This window comes from Trachinotus anak, unplaced genomic scaffold (genome assembly GCF_046630095.1).
Source record: "Trachinotus anak isolate AG129_WGS33_773 ecotype Australia unplaced genomic scaffold, CSIRO_AGI_Tana_v1 ptg000005l, whole genome shotgun sequence".
In the NCBI taxonomy this organism is placed as follows: Eukaryota; Metazoa; Chordata; class Actinopteri; order Carangiformes; family Carangidae; genus Trachinotus; species Trachinotus anak.
In genome coordinates, this window is record NW_027273856.1 from 18,618,109 (window position 1) to 18,636,367 (window position 18,259).

The 18,259-nt window shown below is 43.1% G+C and overlaps 1 protein-coding gene across 8 annotated transcripts in view; it reads right to left on the bottom strand.

Annotated features, from left to right (window-relative positions):
• Positions 1-17,557, bottom strand: part of LOC139621818 (neurexin-3b) — a 290,171-nt gene extending 272,614 nt beyond the window's left edge. For all 8 annotated transcript variants that reach the window (XR_011691090.1, XM_071478691.1, XM_071478689.1 and 5 more), the window contains exons 1-4: positions 17,332-17,557; positions 12,240-13,361; positions 6,928-6,945; positions 6,554-6,580 (exon numbers count right to left, since the gene is read on the bottom strand). Coding sequence is in view for 7 of the 8 variants with exons in the window: in XM_071478691.1 (XP_071334792.1) it covers positions 6,554-6,580; positions 6,928-6,945; positions 12,240-12,936 (742 nt within the window). In the remaining variant the exon portion in view is untranslated. The remainder of the gene's footprint in view (positions 1-6,553; positions 6,581-6,927; positions 6,946-12,239; positions 13,362-17,331) is intronic.
• Positions 17,558-18,259: the final 702 nt, after the last annotated feature.

An 18,259-nucleotide genomic window follows, 5' to 3' on the forward strand; every position in this document is an offset into this window, starting at 1 on the left:
CCTTATTAACTCAGACAACTCTTTCTATCACTATCTCCAGTCTGTGTTCAGTGTGATGCACAGACTGATACCAAACAGCATAATGAACACTTTTCTCCATTAAATGATAAGAAGATTGAAGACAATAGTTATATCACTGCAATCCACTTATTTATCCTCACTTTCGTAGGGGTAGCAATAGTGTTGTCAGGCCGTTTTAGTAGATCTTTGTAAAATAAGAAAACATTTAGCTCTTTTCACAGCTTCTTTGTTTTTTTTTTCTTGGCAAGCCAAAGGCACTACACTTTCCAGGATGAACATAGCATTGTCCCAATGAGGCGTAAGGGTACCAACACTTTCGGCCACATCTGTTATAACGACAGAGTGTAAATGCAAGCCCTAATGATCCAATCTCATTATCCAGATGACATATTTAGATATGATCACATTCAGGATATCAGCTGTAAATGGGGATCTTGGATTGGCATTCGGCCTCACATGAAGACTGTCCTTTCTCCAATTATAAAATTAGCCTACTACCATCTGAAAAACATTGATTGTAATGGTGTCGTCACAGGTCTGAAAAAAAAAAAAAAGAAAATCAACCAGGCAGCTGCAGCTCATCCAGAATGCTACTGCCAGAGTCCTAACTAACACCAAGAAAGTGGAGCACATCACTCCGGTCCTTAAATCACTGCACTGGCTTCTTGTGTGTCAAAGGATACATTTTAAAATCTTACTACTTGTCTATAAAGCACTAAATGGTCTTGGGCCAAAATAAATGTCCGATCTACTTGTACAAAATGAAATATCCAGACCCCTCAGGTCATCTGGGTTTACTCAGTATTCTCGGGATAAGAACCAAGCAAGGTGAAGCAGCTTTTAGTTTCTCTGCTCCCCATCTGTGGAACAAGCTTCCTGAACACCTGAGATCTGCTCATTGAAATCATAGCTTAAAATGATACTACATGCTGCAGCTTGCCAATAAATCACATACGTAACATCTTTTTAATCTTGTGGATTCCCTTGTCTCCTATCTTTCATGCAACCCTCAAATGACTTAATCAAATATTTTTATTTTATTTATTCACACTCGTTTTTAAATGCTATTTTAATATCATCTTAATGTTCTATTTTTAATGTGTTTCCATGCCTCTGCAAAGTACTTTGAATTGCCTTGTGTCTGAATGGTGCTATATAAATAAACTTGTCTTGCCTTTAGTTGTCTTACTCTTCCACCAAGCACAGAACAGGTAGAATTCAGTTAATTAAATGAATCAATTTGCAACGAGAAGAAGATATTATATGGGTGCAGTCCAACGTCTGCAGGTTGAAGTGCAGCATGTTACTAACTGGAGCAATGTTGCTAACTGGAGCACAGGCCCTGGTCCACTGCCATGGCTTCTAAAAAGTTTGCTACATCGTCACAGCTATGCATCAAAAAAAAAAAAAAAAGAAAAAAGTTGCATCTCTGAGCCAAGAACAATCGGGGCCTCTCTTACTAAAACTTTCTGGATGGATGGCTCTGGGTATATGCAGCATCAGCCCCAGATTTGAGCACAGGGATGACAAGGTGCTCCATATTTTTCATTAGAAATATGTAGCCTCACAACACTGACATGCTCCCCTGGTCCCTTCATTTGCAGCACTCCATCCTTTTCCCCTTCTGTCTTTTTCTGTCCTTCTTTTGCCTTCAGCCCCTTCCTTCCTCTCTCTGGCTCTTCCTCTCGGGGCTGTTCTCTTGTCTGTTCTCCCCAGCCTCCCACTTACTGTGCCCTTTGACCACTCTGCCATTTACAGTACATACACACAGAGACATGAATCTAATATCACAGGGACCTGCTGGAAGGCATATCTTCATTTTCCACATCATGATCTCAGTATTTCCCTATAAAAAAAATCATATAATAAGTTACATAAAATTAATACTGCCCTGTCTGTGTGCCTTAGAATCATCTTCTTTTATATCTCTCATTCATTCATTTTCTTAAGATAGTGATTCCTTTCCACACAAAACTTGGGAGCCCATCCAGGGATCATTGTACGGTTAATGCAGATATAGGGACACTCAATCACACTTAGACATATGGGTTATTTCAAGTCCCCAATCCATCTGATTTGCATGTTGGAGCAAACTGGAACACCCAGAGGAAACCCCCACCGACTCCACATATTAAGGGCCAGAGCCATGCATCAAACCTGGGTCTCTCTTGTTGTGTTATGCAACAACGCTAACAACTAAACCACCGTGGGACGTCTCACTACGCACTGATCGGCTCACTGCTACCTGATATGCTGATGTGATATGAGAGTAAGGGAATTCTGTTATTGGTTTACTCCATCCTCAGGGAGAAAACAGTGCTGGGTCTGACACAGCGGGAGCGGTTCTGAATAGTGAAGACTCATTGTGTTCACATTTCAGTCAGACGTCAGAAAATACACAACTTTACTTCAGATCAATCAAGATAGATGATCATACAGTAACGCCTGTTCCCTTCCCCAGAACAACAACTGTCCAATCATAGCTTAGCAACTGTAACTAGGCATGACAAGTCTGTCAAGCTTTGGATTTCTGCACATGAAGACACAGGGTGCATGAGGCTGTAGTAAGGCCTATACGCTGCATCCAAAGCATTTTTAGCGTTTACACCAAAAACACAAAGAAAAAGCATAAAGATCAGATTAAAAAGTGTGTTTTTCTGCTCTAACATAAGATGCAAGCATGCAGCATGTCTGACTAACTAGCACTGTAGCCCTGCGTTACTTGCAAAGCTGAGTATCACAACACACTGCTAAAGGCTGTGAAATGGGCCATTAGCCCATCCATCGTGTAGTATTTCCCCAGACAGTGTCCAGGATCTGCTCGTAGAAGCAGTTCAGAGTTAACTTTAGTGGCTCTGTCCTGGTCTTTATTTGAGTTGGATAAATTTACACTCCAGCAACAACCAGCAACATTAACCAAGACAGCATTACAGCTGCCAAGCATGCTAGTTCGTTCCAATCCGAAAAGACTTTTCTCTCAGCATGACAGTAAAAATGAAGACAGTTTGAAAATATGAACGTACATAAGCTGAGGAGTCAAACAGGTTGAACTAATTACATTTTTGCAGCACACTTAACAGTAAAGCTGTTTCCTCTATTTCCATGTCTTCTACCTGTATCATCAGCTGATGAGGATGCTGGCCTTTTGCTGGAATAGCCCCAGATTTAGCCTCAAACATTTACCAAGACATATGCCTGTATTCATATTTAAGACCCCTTTTGCTGAGTCAAATGGAAAAATTGAACTTGGTCAGAGAGAGCCTTTCAACCAATGCAAGCAGTTAACAGCAGCTTAGAGCTGATGAATCTGCCAGGCACAGCTGCAAGTAAAACAACAGCTGCAGGCTAAAAACAAGGAGCCCCTTCTTTTGTATACCTGTCTGCAATTATGGACCCATTGTTTATAAAATGACAGGCGTAGCAACAGTAACTAAGAGGGGTGGGCTTAGCGCACATTCAGTTGTTCACACATACCATTGTAGTCAATCTCATTGTAGCCACGTTTCAGTCAAAAGTCAAAAAACACACAACTTTCCTTCATCTGATATCAATCAGGATCATAATTCACAGGCGCACACACATGCATGACCACACACATCTACACAGTGTATCACATGGCTTTGATAAATGAATAATGAGGATATTCTCTGCGCGATGGCAACACACAAAGGCCACTGCTATGACCTCATTCAAATGAAGCCAAATGTCAGATGAAATTCACCAATCAGCTCCTTTTCAACAGACACGGATCTGTCACGTTCAATTAAGTGCGCACACACACACACACACACACACACGTATGCCTCATCTCCACACAGACAGTCCATCATCAGTTTACACCTCACAAGAGCTGGCTCATAGTTCAGTTCACTCAGACTAAAATCAACTAGTTCACGTTCATAGTTCACAATTTTGAATTCTGGACTAAGTTCACATTCCCAAAAAATGAACTAGTTCATGTTCATTTCTTCCATTTTTTTTTTTTTTTTTTTTTTTAAACCAGCTGCTCTGGGCTTTTCTCTTTCAGTAGAACCTCCTCCAGCCTAATCACTGACACTTCCCAAACTAAATTAATTACTCAATACTACCATAGAATCACAGAGAGCTTGGTTTTATTTAAACAGTGGGGTTGTCTGGTTCTGCACCACTTCGAAGTCAGCTGTTGGGCACCAGCTAAGGCAACACACCTGAGCACACACGAACACACCCTAAGAGGCTGTCACCGCTGAGCCCCTCTGCCAGCCCACCTTCAGTTCAGTGCTTTGCGTTCACCCCCATATGGTTTTAATTGCTGCCACTAGCCATGCCGAACACAAGCTGGGGGTCACCATAAAATACAGTTCTTCTTCTTCTGGCATTTTCTGGCGGGGGGCTAACAGCCCTTTGGTGCATCACCTCCACCCACTGGTGCGTGAGCGTCGCTAACCCTTGTAAGAGTTACTGATGCTCGTGCTAATTAGTTACAAACTGCCACAATCAGTTAAAAAAAACATGAGCACATGCGATGATAGCGCTCATTTAGCATGTTCATGCACAACGCTGTCCATGTTTAATATTATCCCTTTGCAAAGACACTGCATAATTCAAACTACGACTAACATCATTTTAAATTTAACAGTGATAATCAAGTGAAAATCTCCAGTCTCCAGTACTGACGCCATATTTCTCTCCTTCTCAACTCATTTCTCTGCTCGCTCACTCATCGTTCATGCAACAGTAAATACGGGTGCTCGTTAGCTGGAAAGCATCGAGTTCCCTGATTTCTTTTTTTTTTCTCTCAAACACACAGATGAGCATATGCACACTTTTAATGAACACACATAATGAATGATTAACCAGTGGCAGCCCAAGCACAAATTCAACATACACACACACACACACACACACACACACACACACACACACACACACACACACACACACACACACACACACACACACACACACACACGCACACCGCTTGTAGCGCAGATATGAGTACAGTAAAGAAAAAAGGGATTGCTGTACCTTTGTTTCTACCTACAGTTTGTGGAGAGGAGAAAGGATCCGCAGAGATAAAAGAGGGAAGAGTGTCATCCCGCGCAGAGCACCAGAGAGAGACAGCAAAAAGTGGGGATGAGCTATTGTTAGTCTACCATAAGTCTGCACACTGGCAACTGACAATTTCATGCAAAATGTTGACAATCATGCAAATGGTGGGGAAATGAGAGAAGCAAACAGGGGCAGCAGACAACTGACACTTCACAATTTTAGCATCCTCTGTTTTCTTTCATCTCTACACTGAGGTCACACCAGAAAGAGGCAATGAACAATTTATCTGCACATCCTCTGAAAAGTAGCGGTACCAGAAGCCTGGTAACTTGAGGGTTTTGCAGTGGTGACCATTCGTTGTGGCCAGTTGTGTTTGTGGCAAAATGGAAATGAAGAGGAGCACTCTATTAATCCTCTCGTTATTCAGAGGAGGAGGGCTATGAAGAAAAGCTTTACAGCACAGTTAATAAAATCACTTTCTCAATTTTGAACTCTCCAGTTATCTCCGTCACCTTAAAGGTGGTGCTGTCATGACGGTTTGCAACCGGTTGGCAAGGTCGGAGGTGAATTATATACGAGAGCACATCAGGATCAGAATTTACATTTGCATGCAAATCCAAAGATTTTGCTAATGTGCAAAATTTCACTGCTCTAAATGCTGCTGTGACAGAACCTTCTTAAACCTATTGCCAGAATACAGCATTGATACTGGATGGTTCTACAAAATCATACCAATCTCATGTGGTATGATTTAAAGTAAAAATTAAAGAAAACATTTTTAAATCTAGCTCTAGATGAACCTTAAGGTAAGTTCATTTTGTCAAGTGTTTCCAATGTCAAGAATGGATTTAAAATGACTAAAATATCAGCTCATGGTACTTATAGTTTTGTTTATTGTGATAAAGGAAAATAAACTACAGTTGAAGTATAGTTAAGGTTATGCAACTCAAACACTTGTACTTTATCTAACCATGACAATCTTTCCTCCTCTTCTCTCCTCTTCATCTCCCATAGCAATCCTTGTCTTCTTCCTCTAAACTGTCTCCCCAAATTCCAGTGATTTCCTCATCCACCCTCCTGCTCCCCTGCTTTCCATCCTCCCTCCCTCCCGCCTCCACTACCCCATCACTGCAGAGGTCGAGTAGAAACAGTGGAGTGTGTCACTGCATGTTAGCTGTTGCACTGAAAACAGTCCACAATTATGTAATACACAGAAACCTGGGTGAAAAGAGGGTGAGGAGACACAGAATCATAGAGAGAGAGAGAAAGAGAGAGATGAAGGTGAGATGAGGAACATGCCATGCCGCCATGCACCCATCCCCACCAACACACACACAAATCCTCCCACTTCTCTGCAGCAACAGTGGGAGCACTGCAACACACAAATGCACATGGACAGGTAGTGAAGGCACACAGCCCCAAAACCAAGCCAGGCGGTGAGTGAACCAAAAAAAAAAAAGAAAAACACAATAGAGATCTACAAAGAAAAAGAAGAGAGTACCTTGCTCTGTCTTCAGGTGTGCGAGGCCTTGAAGAGAAAAATCAAACAGACAGCAACAGAGAGAAAATTTGAGGAACAACAGCACACCAATACTACACTTGTATTGTCATTATGCATGCTTTGCATGATGGCAAACCATGGCTATCACGCTAAAAGCAAAGCTTTCCCAAGTGCATTTGAAAGCTTTCTGTCGAAACAGACAAATGACTAATAAAGAGAGCAACACAGTATGTGAATATAAAGTAGCTCTGCAGGTTGTTTACTGAATAAATGCTCCAAGTTTGAAACTGAATGCATAATAGATTACATAATCTAATATGAAATTAAGTGTAGCTAAAGAAGTCAAAGTGTGACCTGTCCTTCTTGAGACTCACCTGGTTTTCTCTGGACTGCTGTGGAGTTGTCAGAAGAAAAGGAGAGAAAGCAAAGAGAAGTCCCGCATTAGTGACACACTACAGCCGCTTTTGCATGTGGGTCTACCATGCAAAACATACCACGCTGCTAAGCATTGTGTGGCCATGTAAGGAGCACAGAGCTGCCCCTTGACATGCTTGATCATAATCACTACTTCAGTATAAATCCCTGTGGAGAGAAAAACACATAGAGTTTCATCTGTCCCGTCCTCTCAGGGAACCAGATCGACACGACACCTTTGGCAGTCAACTCTTTCACATTTCGAATATTGTTACAGTAGCATAATATTCTGCAGCTTGTATCACACAGAGGGCCTCACACACATAAAAGGAGACATAAATCCACACCCACACTGAGGATTTATGGTGTTGTGAGGTTTGTGGATCCCAGGACGCTCCTTCTCAGACCCATATCTTTCTCCTCCACTTTCCCCCCTTTTTGCCCCTTTAACCCACCCACCAACGTTTTCTTCAGTGCCAACCCAAATTCAACACACCCCTTGTGGTTTCTCAGGGGAATGCTCACTGTGGGGTTCCTGTAGTTCACAGCATGGTATGACAAAAAAAAAAAAAAAAAAAAAAAAAAAGCCACACATTAAGCTTCATCCCTTGCAGCAAACATCCTCACCAGGATCTCACCAGTGGATGACACCTTGCAGGCATCAAACATGCCAGTCTGATTTAGGGCACATGAGAGATCACTCAGTCTCAGTTGTATACGTGGTTATATGTTGCTCTATGTTCCAGGATTTTTTTTTTTTTTGGTCTCAAACCTGGTGCCTGTACCCTAAAATGAATTTTGAGAAATTCCTGCAATGAGAGCATCTAAAGACCATCAAGGACTGACGCAAGGAAATTAAATAAATCTCAATTAAGTGTTGGCTCTAAAGCACAAATATCAGATGTTAATTTGACTGCCTTGATCTCTGCTCAGGATGAACAGAGGCCTGGTCCATTTCCCACCACTTGATATAACTGGGGATTTTCATGATTCTTTTTTTCTCCCTGACTGTATTAAGTCCTTGTTAAATGTTAAATTTAAGAAACTCAACACAAGACAGAAATATCATTTGAGGGGAGGCGCAGGGAGACGGATTCTGTAGAAGCTGTCGGTGAAGACAAGGTGAGATTTTCTCCCGTCTCTTTTAGGGAGCCCAAAATGGCTGCTAGTTCTCCTCCCACATGAGAAAAGGATGACATTGGCAGAGGAAAGGGAAGGACGAAGCATGGAAGTGGGGGGAAGGGAGATAGTGTCCAGCTGATGGACAGCAGCGCAGCTCCAGCTCTCCAGAACTGGGGGACTTAGGACCTATGAATGTAGCTGGCACATGTTTTTTTTTTTTGTTTGTTTTTTTTCTGACTTTGCAAATGCTTGCCCTCAGTAAGTGCACCTATAAAGTGTGTGCATGTTTGTGTGTTAAATGCTCAGTTTCCCATGTAGATAAAACCTTTTCTCTTGATGCGACAGCATCCAGAACAAGCCAATGTGCTGTGGAGGACATGTGGTCCGAGTATAATCCCCTGCTCTATTTTACCAGCAGCTTCACCACTCAAATCCAAACATAATTTTCAGCTCGGGCACTAGACACAAATGCCCTCTGCACTGGAATCAGGCAAGTCCCTGCACCATTTTTTTCTTTTTTTCCCCCTGACCTACTTTTTATAGTAAGATTATTGTAACTGTCATTTTTTCCATGTCTGTTTATTAATCCCCAAAGCTAAGCCTGAAGGCACCATTTCAGCACTTGCTTAACAGTTTGCTTGCCCTAGCATTCAATTACTAGCCTTCCATCAAGCCAGTGAATATTTTTTGAGCAAACGGGGCCTCAAAGTGTTCATTACCAATGCAGGATGTAGGACTGCGACAGAGGAAATGAACGATCATTTTACATATTCATTAAACAATCCAGTGTAGCTCTTAATAACCTTGACCTTATGCACATCTCATTGTAACTGAAAAAACCCCGAGGTATCCAAGAGACTTCATAATGTCACCCCCATTAATTTAATTGAACAGAAGGAGGGACAATATCCAGATCATTACCATAAAAGAAACTGATATTTGCACAGCTAATAATGGGAGCAGAATCAAGTTAATATTAAAGATGACTCTGCAGAAAGACGCAGTTTAAGAGTTATCAAACAATAGTCTGAAGCTGCAGCAGCGGATACGCCTGCCAAAGTCAACACATGTGCAGAGCAAGTGGTGAGTGGTGTCTAATTTCAGCTCATTGCCCTGACACAGTTAGTCACACTGATACATCCTGATCCACATGGGACGAGAGACTGAACATGTGTTTTATGGCCAACTGTCTGCGCCGCTAAGCTGCAAGCCGAGCTGGATGGTTTGGGGAAGAGAGAGCTGCATGGGCTCAGACAGAGATGGGGCCGTCTCACGATGATCAGGTAATAATAATGCTTCAGCAGTGTGCTAACCCAGCTATCCTTCAATGCCAGAATTGCACACCCAAAAATGGATGAACGAGGTGGGAATGGGTGGTTTTTCTGTGCACAAGTGGCGCAGGCAGGCTCTGCCCGACTCCTCCCTTGCCATTTCCTCATTTCTCATCTCGCATGTTAATTCTGCACACTTCTTGTGTTTCCCTTCTAGGCCAGTGGGCTAGCAGGCTACCATTAGGAATACGGCTGGCAAAATGCGTCCAAGGCCCAGTCCACTCAGTCAGTCAGCCATCTGCCGGTTTAACGAGCAGCTCCGGGGCCTCGTTGCTCCGCGTGTATGTGTGTGTGTGTGTGTGTTTGTGTGCACGACTGCGAATGCAAATGTATCTGAGTGCATGCATGCAAGGCCCGGGCCGCGCAGCCTGATAATGTTACATATAAATATTCACAGGTTTGACAGATTGCTTTCATCGCTCATTAATGTGCAGCATAATCAACAGTATGCCGACAGAGACAGGTGTGCTAAGCAGTTGTTCCCATCTAACTGCAAACAACTGATGAAAGTTTGATCGCTCCGAGTGTCCCCCACAAACGTTCTGTGCTCCAGGGCTGCTTGAAGTATTTTGCCACTTGTGGACATGTGGGCTTAGCAATAAAAAAATAAATAAATAAAATACCTTGCTAGTTTGCCAACAGATAGTTTGAATTTGACGGTGGTGTTTGTGCAAGCATTTTCCAGGCAAATTAGCCATCTCTGTTCTCATTATCCTCCTAATTATGGTTCCCAGTCTCTGTGGCATAATCAACAATCGACCATATCAGTTAATGGGAAGGCAGACAAGAGCAGCAGTCAGATCAGCTGGGAAGCTACCATGACAGTCCTCCCTGCCTCGTTCTTGTGTTGCCTCAGAGCAGAGGAAAATGGAGATTAGGTGTGCGACTGACAGACAGACAGGAAGTAAGCATGGGGTGGTTCATGGTTCGCTTCCCAACAGCTGACCTCCTGGGACAAAGTGGGGTACAACAGGCATGTGGTGAATTCAGTCATCATACTTGCTCTGCCCTGCGGCTGAGATATGACCATCTTTCCTTGTCCAAGCTGTCTGGCTGAGTCGCAAGCGCACTCTTAAAACCTTGTTGTTCTTAGACAAGGATGTCATAGTTCCCCTGTCAGCTCTCAGGAAGCTCTCAGACAAATGGACCACCTCCTCCTCCTCCTCCTCCTCCTCATCCTTCTCCTCCATCGACTGTTCGACACAGCCTATGAGCAAATGGGATGAAGCGAAAAGGGGGCAAGTCCAGTCCTTCCGCCTGACTGCTCTGCAACCAGCACATCGCGTGCTGTCCTGAACAATGCCACAGGCTAGCGCTCAGGATTTAAGCTCCAAACAGCTTCGTTTGAGCAGCAAATGATCGGACACATTATGAAACCAAATGCAGCAAAACCGCTGCACGGAAAAAATCTGGAAATGCATACTTTAAATGCCTGCTGAAATGCTGGAAAAATAATAACATCTTAACTGTATTAGACACAGTTTAAAATAACTTGCAAGTGCTGTAGCGTTCAGTGAGCATTCCCCTGATTTTTGGCAAAATGGAGTCATCCCTCAGCCATGTCAGTCAGATTTAGGCAGGCAGGAAGTGGGTCAGCAGTGGAGGAAATTAGACATGGGTCAGTCCACACAAAGTTATCCTTTACAATCCATACACATCAAGAAAAGAGTTAAGCATGTGAGATTATAGTGAGATCCTATAGTATTTAATGATGTACATATGAAAATAAGAGTACCAAAAAAAGAAGAAATGAAGCAAGTTATTATTGAAAGATGTAGGTTTCAACATTAGACAGTCCTCATCCAGCAGCATAGGAAAATTGAAAGTGTATAGTACAAGGGAAAAGGATTTTTTAGCATTTCCTGGAGTGGGAGGAAAGGACCACTTCTGAAAGTGGGTGCTGCATTATATCACTGTCACTGGGCCATTTGAGAGTATACATAAGCACTGTATTAGCTGGAGAAAAAAAAGCCTTGTATGCCTATATCTTTAAAGGCGTGAAGATGGGATAGAGTAGAACATTGTCAAAGTGCTGCATCTCATTACACTCCCCCCAAAAAAGAGATGGCCTTGGCACAGAAGCAGAGGAAAAATAGATGAAGTTGTTTCTCATCCAAACATTGAGTGTACCTTCAGGTCCCTGCACCACCTTGCAGGAGCTGAATACATTTAACGGAGAAAAGAGAATTGAGTGTTGTAATTTTAGTCATATCAGCTAATACCATATCCACCGCTTCCTCATCAAAAGTAATAACTGTGACGGGAGAGGAAATGCTGAGCACATCACCTCCAATTTAACTCCCACATGAAATATGAAGACTTTCTAAAAGAAGCTGCAAGAGCAACAACCCAAAATGTGTGAATTGCATTAAATCTTTCAAACACACGGGAGTATACCTGCCCATGCTTCATATAAATTACACTGTTGTGTAAAATGCTACATTGCAATCAATGCACATTTTTCAAGGCCTTTTATAAATGAAGTTGGGGTGGCACAAATCAAATTAGGTGTAGCGGGAATAGCAACACAGTTATGGAAATTAAATCTAATTTCAGCAGTCCTTATTGAAATTTATGGTTTAGCAAAATACATTGAGTTTTAAGCCACACACCATAAGATCATTTTATCAAGTCATATCTTATGCAAAAAGCAGGTGTGAGGGGTTAATGTGGTACTTTTTTACTGTATACCTCCAGGCAGACAGTAAACCTGCTGTTAGGTCAATTTTAAAATTATAAGCAATATTCTGAATTTTATACAGAGATTTTAATCAATATTCAGTGCTTGACACAGAAAGCTCTGGAGCCAGCCCTCTTACCTTCAGTGCAGTATCGACCTACATATCCAGTTTTGGAGCAGTCACAGTAGGTTTCTCCATCTGCCAGCGAGCAGATCCCACCATTCTCGCAGGGATTCTCTGTGCAGAGGCCCATCATCTCCAAGCGTACTTTCTGACTATTGATGAGTGTGGGCAGCTTACTCCCATAACTGAGGTCTGTAATAATTCCTTTGAATGGTGGTAGCTCACGGACAGAGGGCAGGGTGATGGCAGATGTACGGATGTCCCCCGGCAGCCCTCCAAGGAAGAGGTCACTGATGATCTTCATGAACTGACGCTGGGGCCGCACCTCTTCCGTCTTGGTCTGGCCATCCACGGCCAAGCCAGTCCGCAAATTGTGCCTGTTGATGGCGGCAAAGTGCCAGCGGCTGTCGTTGATCATTTTATCAGAGGTGATGGTGGTCTCAGCGCAGTCGATGCTGACGCGAAGCTGCAGCTTACCCTCAGATACCATGAGAAGCAGGAAGTCGCAGTATCCGCCGTCGTCGAAGTAGAGCAGCAGGCCTTCCGATTCTGAAGTCTTGAATTGAAATGTCAGGTCACTTCTGGAGCTGGCGTCCCAGCGCAGGTAGCGAGCCCACTGACCCTCAGAGCCAGTAAACTCCAAGCCTACGCTCAGGCCCAGAACAGTACTTAGCAGCAAGAGGACATGCCCAGGTAGGCTGTTGGGATTCATCGTAGAGAATAACACGGTATACCAGAAGAGGGTTAGAACTGGGGATAGATCCTCAAAGTGATAATAACATCTGATTACGGCTGTGTTCCAGGATTTATCTGCTAAATGTTATATTCCACATAGATAATTTTGCAGTCAAGCGGAGAATGCAATATCCGTTTTTTTTTATTTTTGAGGCAGATCTAATGTTGATAATGGACGGAATCTAATCTTCTCAGCCAAGTCTTTGCAGAGATGCATGGAAAAATATCAAATTTCCACACAAAGTGGACTGGTTGAAAGTGCTAAGATGAAGGTGTTGGGTCAGTGATTCAGAGCTGCATCTTGAGATTTTTCTTTAAGGCGACTTCCTGGATTGAAGTACATAACCTTCATCGCCAGTCCAGTTCCGTACCCCATGGTCTGAGCTCCAGTTTCGGATACACCTTTGACAGAAAAAAGAAGAAAAAAACAACAACATATTTTTATGTATGTTTTTTAAATGTCAATAGGCCTAACTTAGAAGCCAACTACAAATAAAATGTGTTGTGGTGGTCCACTGGTGGTAAATACACAAACTTAAGATACACAAAAATAAACACAATGTCATATGTGAAATCAAATACTATCCAGTACACTAGCTCTGGAAAAAATAGATAATTTGTTAAGGTTAAAGAGGTTGCATTTTGATTGACACTGATTGAGATAGGGGTTAATTTGACGGTGAGGTCATTTTATGCTGCATTGTGTAACGTTATTCTTATTGTAATGAAGTTAGGTCCAATTAAAAATGTTATTCAAAACAAGCACAATAGAGGAAGCAGTGCCAGCTTTTGTGACAATGAGTTAAATAAAATATACAGAAGTGCCTTGCAGATAAGCAAAATCATGCCTGTGAGTTTGTTTCAAACTGAAAGAGGATATTGAAAGCACCATTCAGTGCAGATTTGTCTCTCCATGTGGTCATTAAATACCACTAAATAACCACTAATAACCTCTATTAAAGGTTTATGAGCAATTTATGCCGGGATCCATTTCTACCAATTACCCATTTTATTTGAAGATCAACGCAAATAATCATTCAGAGTTTTAAAGCCTTAATTTAAGAGTTACAAACAGTAGTAGCACAACACAGAAATTTTGCGAGAAAAAAACAAAAAACAAAAAACATAGTGTAGACCACTGTTGCTGATTCTGTGATGAGGGGAAATCCATTGAGGTGAGCCAGAACATGTGTTTTGCCTCAAACGGTAGCCCGCTATCTGTAAGGGTCTGCTGGGATCCTGATAAATATGACTAATTATCCACTGCCACTCTTTCTCTCATTTGCATGTCTTTGGAGGATTACAATCATAAACAGCTAGAAAGATGTTATGGCGGTACTGGTGTCTGAATGTCTGAACCCCCATCCCCACCCCCATTATCATTTTTGAAATTTTCTTTCAGTGAATATATTCAAATTACTGCAATCATTCAAACCCAGTTGACACTGGTATGGAATATTAACCAGCTCACTAGCCCTCAATAGTTACACCTGTACTTATTCAGTTCTGTTTAAATTTGCTCTGCAGTGCTTGAAATGATTCACATGGCGAAACCTTATATGTGTGTGTACTCTTCCAGCCCTTTGCCCTTGCAATTGTTTTGGCAGTGGGCTGCCCACCAGACAAACGCATTGTCCAATCATGACAGTAGCACAGAGCCATGCAACACAATAGGCCCTTTAACCACCTGCCCTGAATAGTTAATCTTGCTGCAGCAGGCAAGCTATTGAATTCTAGTAACTGATACCTATGCTAATGCACTGTGTGTGCACGCATGTGTGTCCCTGTGCTTGAGTGAGCAAGTGTGTATCTTTCTGGTAACACTGCGTTGCCTGGTTCAATCATTGTCTTTGTCTTAAAAGTGACTCTGTGAGACAGCAGAGAGGTTTAAAGGTTCTGTGTGGTGACAGAAACCCTGAACACGGCGGTGTCAGTCCAACCCACTAACACAGAGATGTGCTGCGTGTGTCCCTTCAATAAACAAAGCTTGATATGCCCATGAAACCTGAGATCCCATTCTCCTATGAAAACTGGCCTTGGCCTGTATTCAGTTAACATGACTTATTGTGTGTATTGCCTAACTGAGGCATTGGGTGTCCCTGTGAGACATAGACGTGACAAGTGAATGCTAACAATGCTAACATGTTCTCTTTCAGTTAACTAAAGCACTAATAGAGATTTCTTCCCCCCAGCGTAAGAAATAGCTCTTTGCAACAACTCCACTCACATTTAACCCTCAATACAACATTTTAAATAAGGCTACAACCCCCGTTCATAGTCAGTTATTTGACATCTGACGAACTCCAATATCTGTTTTCATGTCAAAACTGTTCAGCTGCTGGCTAGCCCGTAGGCTAAGCTAAATGAGGCTAATGTGGTGACAAGTCACATTTCACACTATATATTTTACTGACACTTTCCCTCACAGGCGTGTTATGAAAGGTGCCCTTCAGCTAACCCCACCCCTGGTGATAGCATACTTAGCAGCCCTCAATCCAGAGGGAGCTGTTTTTGGCTAAGTTAAAGTGTGTGTGGGGGAAAAAAAACCCAGCGCGCCACAAGTGTCAAAACATACAGGTATGGCCGCCTTGAGGTCGACGACCCTTCACAGTAATGTTAGCTAGCTGCTGTTCCAAGTATGCTAGAATAAACACACATTTTCCGGGATATATACATGTTGAATTATTAAAGAGTGCAGGATATGAGATGACCTGCACGGGATACCGCCGCTGACTGGATATAAATGATGCATTGATGCGTCCAGCTTTGGTGCAGCAGATTTATTGACATGTTTTGTAATATAGCCTAGCCCCCACCCCCCAATCACGCACTGGAGACCTGTGCTCCCTGTCTATCACAAGCTTCAGCCTGGGGGAAGGATTTAATCCGACATCAGTCACAGCAGACAAGGGTATCCTGCTCTGGGGGTGCGTGTGTGCGGACCTGCCAGACCACTGGTTGGACAAAATGGGGTCCAGGTACCAGCAGGAGGGCTTTAGGGAGCACCAAGCGGTCCCCAGCAACAATGCTTGATCATTTCAGCATTTCCATCTACTTGACAATGAGAAAATGTATCAGACATGTGTATTGATCATGTGTAACTGTATCTCTAAAACATTCAACCACACAAATCCAACTCAGATGATTCGGCACACAAATGAAACTTGTTTCGGGGGGGGGGTCTAAGACATGAAGGCTGTGTCCTTTCAATGTGGCCTTTACTGTGCTACATATAATGAATGAACACATATGAACACATTAAGACTGCTCCGTCTGTCTGTCACCCAGTGAACATCTGTGCCAAACTCCAGATGTTATTAAAAGACAGCTTCATATTGAACCACATGCTTTAGATGAGAAAAAAATTGCTCACAGTATAACGGCAGAACGATGTAATTCTATAGTCTGCATTTAATATTATTAATATTATTATAATGGACAACAATCCCTGGAGAAAAATACCCAAAAGCTGTTCTTGAGGTGACTGGAAGCACAGAGGCGGGTTCCTGCGGGAGAATTAATTTGCAGCGATGTGACTGTCTCTATTGCGCCGCTGGATTTGTCAGTCCCTCACAGACATGCCTCCACAGAACGATCCCAACAACCAGCGGTCTTGGAGGTCATGAAAGTAGTTTTGATCCGTTAATGGAATATTTGATATCTGATTTCTGCTGAAAGTAAAACGCTTCAAACTGATGAGAAATCCGAGCCTGCACCACTGAATTAAACAGCGGACACCATTTTTTTTTTTTTTTTTTTTTTTTTTTTTTTTTTTCCCCAGCAGCGCTCCCAGCTCCAGCTCTCCCTCCGACTCTCGCACGGTGGCAGTCTGACTGTTGCTCAAGGGTTTCCCTGCCCTTGCCTTCAAAAATTACCAAGCGTACATTTTCAACATCAGCCGGGATTATATTTGTAAGAAATCATTTCCAAATCGTGAGCAGTTCTGGCAGTTTCTGCTGCCGCGCTGTCCGCCCCCCACCCCCCGCCGAGAGACGCGAGTCAGTGGTGCTGAAACTTTCCGTCTCGACGCGCATCACTCATTCACCACAGATTCATTTGTCACAAATTCAGCTTGAATAAGTCAATGTGGTGGCTTGAGGTGTGGTTTGCCCCACGTATCACCCTCTCCCCTGTGGCTGAACTGCGGGCGAGTGCTTTCAAACTAATCATCCACACCATCCTATTGCGCTTAAATCCCCATCTCAGCCCAAACTCACCAATTCCACATCGGATTCACGCCACAAGAAAATGCATGGAGGGAAACTTAAGGATCCTACAACACCAGTACCTTCACAGCACACATCATGCATCAGGCACGGGATGAAAGAAATAAAATAAAAACACGAATAGCCCAGTTTTAATCTGCTCCTACCTTTTCGGACGGTTCCGGACGCATAAAGCCTATTTATAAGTAGGCTATAGTAAATTATAATAATCCAAAGCAAAATTCCATCCAGTAACGGTGGTATTTTTAATTATAGTTTGCCCGGGGCGGTGAGATGCTGATGCTGGTGACTAGGAGGTTATTATAAGTGAGGAGCGGCGGAGGGAAAGGCAGCGGTCCTCCTTCCCCCGGCTCAGTGAACGCACATCTCTCAGCTCGGCTCACTCAGCGCAACTGATGATGGGCCCCTGGATTTCTCCCACACTGACGCTCTGACCCGCCTTCTACACGGTACTCTGAATAGTGGTGGCGGCGGTGGGGGGGGGGGGGGGGGGGGGGGATCATTCCATTTGGCGAGAAAATAGGGAAAAAAAAAAGCCCTCAGGACAAAATACCAATAATGAAAACTCTTTATTCCTTATTCCTAGATAGGCTTTTAAATCCTGTTTACGGTAAAATTGCACCAGTCTATTTGTGTGTTGGAATTATTAACAGGACAGGGTACACAGTATGGCAGTGGATTTTTTTTATTGTATTTATTTTTTCTACACATAAAAGTGCCTGTTTGCACGGGTTGTCTCCTCTGTCCGTTTTGCTGACACTCTGGATCTACGATCTAAAGGTTTGAAGGTAACCAACGACAGTGTGGGGATGTGCAGGTTTTGCTTACCCTCATGGTGCTTCTGATTAAACCGGGAATTTCAGTGCAATGACAACAAGAGTGAAATGTGACTTGTTTCACTGTCAGGTTCCTAATATGTTAACACCGAACCTGCATCTAGGGTCCAGCACCTTGGACAGCACCCCCAGCATCAGGAGTGTTGGGGGAGACAGGCAAAATTCCAGCTCGGTCCAGGGTTCAGCACCTTGGACAGCGCCCTGGATTTTTGCATGCAGACCGAAATGCAGGGAGCTG